Consider the following 6,932-nt stretch of genomic DNA (forward strand, 5'->3'; position numbering starts at 1 on the left):
TTTTTTCTATAGTGAATAATTTTTTTATTTAATTATTTTTTTAAAATTTGATAAATATTTAAAATTTATATATAAAACATTGAACAAAAGTCAATTTTAAAATTGTTTTATGTTTTCAAAAAAATTTCAATCATTCACGATAAAAAAATTAAATGAAATTATTTGGTGTAAAAAATCAAAATCAAATTCTAAAGATAAAGATGTCCTTTTTTTAAATAACACTTTTAAAAAGTTGTATTAAAATTTATAGTGTAAAAGGAGAAATTTGGAAAATTCTTTTATAGATTAATCTCTACGTACAAGCGATTTTGCTATACAAGTCTTACATTACAAGTCCTCTAATTGATATTACGCTCAATTACGCTTGTTATGCACATATATTTCACGCGCCTCTCTGACAGATTTTTAATTTTTGAAAGGATTCTGTTTCCTTTTTCGAATTTCTTGCCCTCTCTTTTTCCTTCTTCATTTATGTGCTTTTCTCTTTCTGCTCTCTTTTTTTGTTATTATTGATTTACATTGTTTTTTGACATCAAGCTCTGAAATTGTTTTTGAAGATAATGAATAATTCAACTTCAGTGTCAGATGAACCAGTACGTGAACCTTGCCTGTAAAATTTGCTGTTCATTCTTCCTTGTTTGAATTGAATCTAATGTACTAGTTTTGATTAGAATTAATATAATATTATCCATTTTATATCAGACGTTTAGGTGTAGATGAGGAATATTTGGATGTATTTTTATAAAAGTTTGGGTGTATTTACAGTTTATGACTTTTCATCTGATGGAGGATGAATTGTCTTATTCTTTTAGTTGAATTGTTTTAGTTTCTGTTTAGTTATGATTCATGAATATGATTTTTGTTATTTTTTATAATGGTTTTATAGTTGTATTTGTATTCTATAGTTTATACTTGTTTTAATATGGTGTATTTTGCAGTCCTTCTGTGGTGTATTTTGTAGCCTTTGTTGACTTTTGTGGCTGATTTTAGTGTACACGTAACATAACTCATTTATGTATCTGCAACAAATTTGGGTGTAAAAACGAAGATATTTGGGTGTAATATGAAGATATTTGGGTGTAAAACGAATATATTTGAGTGTATTTTTATTCTGATGAGTTCTGTCTAATTCAGAACTCTTCCTCTTCCTCCTCCTCATCTTCTACTTCTTCTTCTTCATCTTCTTATTTCATATTTTCATAATTCTTTTTGGGAGGAAGAAATCGAACAAAGAAGAAAAAAATACATAATGTTGCAAAATCAAAAAGAAGAATGAGAAAAAATACGACGATGAAGATGAAACACGCGAAGAAAAAGAAGGAGAAACACAAAGAAGGAGGAGAAGAAGAAGGAAGAAGAGGATGAGGAGGAGAAACGCGAAGAAAAATGACAGTTGTGATTTTCATCAGAGTCGTTCATAATGGTGAGTAGCGCGCTTTGGAAACAGGAAGTGGTTGAGTAACGTGTGTGTATTTACTTTTGAATGTAGGAGTGTAATGCGCGTGTGTTTTATTGGGCTTGTGCCAACTTGTAAAACTTGTAAGCCAAAAAAAACTTGTATGTGTAGCATCCTGTGAATATTGATTTTGATTTATAGATGGTGAAAATTTAAGTAAAGTTGACTTCACGTGAAGTTGATATCTAATAGCAATTAGATGAAAATTTAGTCATATCAGCTAAATCATCTAACTGTTCTCAGATATCAATTTTACATGAAGTCAACTGCACATGAGTTTTTACCTTTATTATAGATACATATTTTTTTTTTCTCAAAAATAAGAAGCAAGCAAAAAGGATAACAGATGATTAATGTAGAGTAGCCAGCATCGTTACTGGTAAGAAAGATGAGAGGCCTCGTCCGTCTTCCTCTACCTCTTCCTCTTCCTCTTCTTCCATTTCCGTGGAAGTCAACCTCCTCCTTCACTCTCCACCAACTCAGAACCCCCTTCAACCTCTCAATCCACGCTTCTTCATCACCCACTCCTTCTCCTTCTTCTTCTTCTTCTCCCACGCAAGAGCTCCTCACAGCCAGGGAGAGAAGGCGCCTGAGGAACTCGCGAAGGGAGAACAACGTCTACAACTGGAAGGAAGAGGTGGAAGAGAGCTTCATCAAGAAGAAGAAGAAGGAGAAGAAGTCATGGACCGAGCAGCTCAACCTCGATAACCTCGCTGATTTAGGTCCCCAGTGGTGGGTCCTTCGAGTTTCTCGCGTTAAAGCTCACTACACTGCCGAACTTCTAGCTCGCTCCCTCGCTAGAAACTTCCCTGACAAGGAATTCAAGGTTCTTTCTCTTTTTCCTTCGTAATTATTACTAGTATCTTATTATTGTTATTTCTTCTTCTTGTATTTTAGCTTTGTGTGAAATATTTGTTTTTGGTTTTTAGGGTTGTGAATTTCGTAGAGAATTTCAACTGCATTGGGTGGATAGGGGTAGGGAAATCAGGAATGGGTTAACTTGGATTCATTTCTAGGAAATTTAATTATTAGTTTGTGTGAATAAGTGGATAAATTAAACAGGATATTTAGTACATGGATTCAAGAGAAAATTGGGAAAATTGGGATAGTTGGCACCTATTACGGATAAGATGATAAGACAATATCCGCAATAGGTTATATATCCTTGGAAGGTTCAGCACTTAGTTTTTGCGGAAAAAGCCCGTTGAAACATGAGTAGAAGGAGTAGTACAGTTGTGTTTGGTTTTGCTTTTGAATAATTGACCTTGATTGATGTAAATTAATTTATGTTTAGATATTTAGTAGTTTACATGAAAGTGATTTGATTTCTGAGTGAAAGTAATGCATTTTCATTTCTTACTTTTTTTTTATTAAGTTGTGAAATCCAGACATGATATCACATAGGTGAAATCAACTACCCCCTTAGAATTGATTTTGTCTGCCCCTTCCCTTCCAAGCATACACTAAAGTGATGGTGATCTTATAGTAAGAGGAAGGGGACCAAGAAAACTTATAAGGGAAACTATTGGAAACAAATTTGATATTATGGTTTGATTGTAGATATTGTTTTAAAAATCTTTGTGACTTGTAATAGCCATATTCCTTCATTTGAATATGTTATATTTTACCCAAATACATGCATGTTTGGAAAACCTTTTGCTGCAGTAGAATCAATTGCCCTCTCCCCATAATTGATTTTTCCCATCATGTTTGGTTTTCCACAATTAAATTGAATTCTTGCCTTTAGAATGATTTCTAGAGAAATGAAAGTCTTTTATTTTCTATCAAAATGACTTTTAGGAAACTATCATACCTTACAAAACCAGAGTCTGGCAAGTCATAATTTGAATAAATAAGCCTGACATAGCCAAAATGATTCATTGAGGAATGATATCATTTAGATTAACTTAGTTTGTGTAGAATTTTCTCTCCTCAAAGGAAGGAGAAGGTTTAGTGGCAGTATCAATAATTTTTTGGCTAATTGATTTTCTGTGTAGCTGAAAGATCTTGTTAATTTGTTATTATTTTGGCTAGGGTGGAATTCTTGTACAGTATTAAACCCTAAACAACATTGCTGGCTGATGAAATGGAAAAACAAAATGTACCGAGAAATATATATATATAAGAAATGATTTCCTTATGATATTTTTTGCTTCTCAGGATGGTATAATGTTTGGTTTCAGGTATACATTCCATCTGTCAATGAGAAAAAGAGGTTGAAAAATGGTTCCCTGTCTGAAAAACCAAAACCCCTGTTCCCAGGATGCATTTTTTTGCGATGTGTACTGAACAAGGAGCTGCATGACTATATAAGAGAGGTTGATGGCATTGGAGGTTTCCTTGGTTCCAGGGTTGGAAGCATGTAAACATCTTGTGTTTGTATTGAATGCACCGCTTATCTGCACATCTTGCTTGTTTTTAGAATTATCATACCTAATTGCTGTATTTTTTTTTTTTTCTCTTTTCCTCAATCAATAAATTGATTCTAAATTTCAAAGGATGATCTGTCTAGATTTCAACTTCGGATGAGTAATATTTTGAGTGATATTTCTTTCTTGCTTCCATTGGTTTGCATAATGATCAGATGGAAAACTGGATACACTATAGTGGATAGAATTAGAAAAGATGTATATAAGATAGATGATAGAATTTCGTCTTAAATGGTATGGTCATTTAGATGCTCCAACTTGGATAGTGGATTAGATGAAGGATAGTCCTGTAGCTACTAGCTAGAGGTAAAGGGTAACCGATGAAAATCTTAGAAATTATTAAAAGAGATTTAAATATAAATGTAAACACAAAAATGATTTTCGATAGAGCACTATGGTGGTGGATTATATAAAACTAATACCTGCGTAAGCTCTGATGAAATAGGTTGCTGCTGAATAGCTATGTACATTATTTCAGAATAAAAAAAATTATTATATAATTTATTCTATGTTCAGCTTAAATGGAAACTAAGTTTCTCAAACCTATATAAGAGAGGTTGATGGTATTGGAGGTTTCCTTGGTTCCAGGGTTGGAAGCATGTAAGCATATTGTGTTTGTATTGAATGCACCGCTTATCTGCACATCTTGCTTGTTTTTAGAATTATCATACCTAATTGCTGTATTTTTTTTTTTTTCTCTTTTCCTCAATCAATAAATTGATTCTAAATTTCAAAGGATGATCTGTCTAGATTTCAACTTCAGATGAGTAATATTTTGAGTGATATTTCTTTCTTGCTTCCATTGGTTTGCATAATGATCAGATGGAAAACTGGATACACTAGAGTGGATAGAATTAGAAAAGATGTATATAAGATAGATGATAGAATTTCGTCTTAAATGGTATGGTCGTTTGGATGCTCCAACTAGGATAGTGGATTAGATGAAGGATAGTCCTGTAGCTACTAGCTAGAGGTAAAGGGTAACCGATGAAAATCTTAGAAATTATTAAAAGAGATTTAAATATAAATGTAAACACAAAAATGATTTTCGATAGAGCACTATGGTGGTGGATTATATAAAACTAATACCTGCGTAAGCTCTGATGAAATAGGTTGCTGCTGAATAGCTATGTACATTATTTCAGAATAAAAAAAATTATTATATAATTTATTCTATGTTCAGCTTAAATGGAAACTAAGTTTCTCAAACATTTGCAGAAAGAGACAGATTAACAGACCAAGGCCGGTTGCTGATGAAGATATCAAAACAGTCTTCAGGCAGGCAAAAGAAGAACAAGAAAAAGCTGATCAAGCATTTGAGGAACAAGAGCGTGGTGCAGTCCAAAACTCTGGGATTCCCAATACGGAGTTAGAACCTGATGAAGTTTCTGATGCTTCTGTTGAGTCTAAGCCTAAAAGACGATCCAGAAAAACTTCTGACCAGCTCAGTGTTCCAGGTAGCAAGCTCTTTGTTCCAGGTTCTACTGTTAGGGTTGTATCTGGAACATTTTCAGGTTTTACCGGCACTCTCAAGAAGCTGAATCGCAAAACCAAAATGGTGAGATGCTTCCTTAAAACACTCAAGATTAATTTCTATACATTAACATCAGGTTGTAGGCCTGTTAAGTTGCGTGACAAATCATTGTGAATAGGTATTATAGTGGGTATAATGCTGCTTTGGCACCTTGTAATTTCATTGACTGAGGGTCAGTGCATGGAAATTGATTCCAAAAAGAAATCCCTGAATTTTTCACTAGTATTTTTACTCTTGTACCAAACCCTCCCACAATCCATATTAGGATTTACATGATCAAGTGGTAAACAGGCTTGTCCCTTCTCAATGGTCTTGAATTCAAGTCCTGACAACATACGAAGCCTATGCTAGGAGAGGCAGCCACAATTTCTCAAGCTAAATTTGTTGGATTCTTTGTAAACTCAAAAAATAAAATAAAATATGGCTGTGAAAGTCTGATCCCTTAAATAATGTATTGAATTACCTGGTTACGATATTACCTGATTTGTTTTCCTTCCCTTCACTATATTGACTCGATGACCCTTCTCCATGCAGGCCACTGTACATTTTACACTATTTGGGAAGGAGAACATAGCAGATATAGATGTCAGTGAAATTGTTCCAGAGACTACTTGATGCTTGTAAGTTCTGCGCCGTATTTGAAATGCTATGCATCACATTTTCTGCTGTGCACATAATAGTGTTGGTAGATAGCTTCGGATCGTTGAAATTGGAAGGGAAAATAAAAAGCTTTATAGAGTTACTGGATGCTCTCTCAGCCTTCTCCATTTATGGTTAAGCTGAATTTTTGAAGATATTCATTCTTACCTAGTAGTCTAGCATTGACTTGTGTTATGAGTCATGCATTGCGGATGTTAAGCAATCAGCTACCTTAGTAAGATTAAGACGACATTATGGGAAGCTGCTGTCAGAAGTGTCATGCTCAATTAACGAAATACAACTTTTGAAGCCTGAACTGAGACCTGAGGGACAAAAATCAAAGGTAACGGTTACGATATGCTTTAGCCATTGCTAATACAAGTTTCACGACTGAGTCGCTCATAGTTCTGTTCTGTTGAAGGGAATTTATATCTTGGATAGACTTGGTTATTATTCAAGTTATAAGGCAATAAGGCATTGTGATGTAAGTTTTATAACACAGATTTTGATATGATAGCAGTTTTTCTTCTCAATAATGTACATGCTAATTGAATTTGTTTTCTCCTCCTTTTTCTTCCAAAGTACCTTTCGCTCAGTGCAATTTCCCAGCACTTTTGTGTATTAACTGTTGCAAGTAATTAAGATACACCATCATTTGCTGGATTGTCTAACGTGATGAGCATTTGTTGATTTTCTTTTGGCATTGCTCACATGTAAACATAGCAAGATATATTCTCAAATTTGTGGAAACCACATTCATCAACATTGATTTGCAATCTGTATATGCTCCACAGTGGAGATTACTTGCATGTTTTTTGTAGACTCCTTATCAATTGCTTGTTTTTATTTATTATATTTAAACTTAATATAAAAA

General features: G+C 33.7%; 1 protein-coding gene across 1 annotated transcript; it reads left to right on the top strand.

Moving 5' to 3' along the window:
- LOC107625657 lies at nucleotides 1,787-6,729 on the top strand. The gene is made up of 4 exons (XM_016328353.2): nucleotides 1,787-2,282; nucleotides 3,640-3,818; nucleotides 5,104-5,443; nucleotides 5,954-6,729. The coding sequence occupies exons 1-4, from the start codon at nucleotides 1,845-1,847 to the stop codon at nucleotides 6,032-6,034; spliced, it is 1,038 nt and encodes a 345-aa protein (XP_016183839.1). The 5' UTR covers nucleotides 1,787-1,844; the 3' UTR covers nucleotides 6,035-6,729.

This window comes from Arachis ipaensis, chromosome B02 (genome assembly GCF_000816755.2).
Source record: "Arachis ipaensis cultivar K30076 chromosome B02, Araip1.1, whole genome shotgun sequence".
In the NCBI taxonomy this organism is placed as follows: Eukaryota; Viridiplantae; Streptophyta; class Magnoliopsida; order Fabales; family Fabaceae; genus Arachis; species Arachis ipaensis.

What these genes read in the sequence shown, in the direction of transcription:
- LOC107625657 (XM_016328353.2), top strand. Translation starts at nt 1,845, where the DNA reads ATGAGAGGCCTCGTCCGTCTTCCTCTACCTCTTCCTCTTCCTCTTCTT. An exon ending in TCCCTGACAAGGAATTCAAG is followed by an intron (nt 2,283 to 3,639) that starts GTTCTTTCTCTT and finishes GTTTGGTTTCAG; the next exon opens with GTATACATTCCATCTGTCAA. An exon ending in TGAATCGCAAAACCAAAATG is followed by an intron (nt 5,444 to 5,953) that starts GTGAGATGCTTC and finishes TTCTCCATGCAG; the next exon opens with GCCACTGTACATTTTACACT.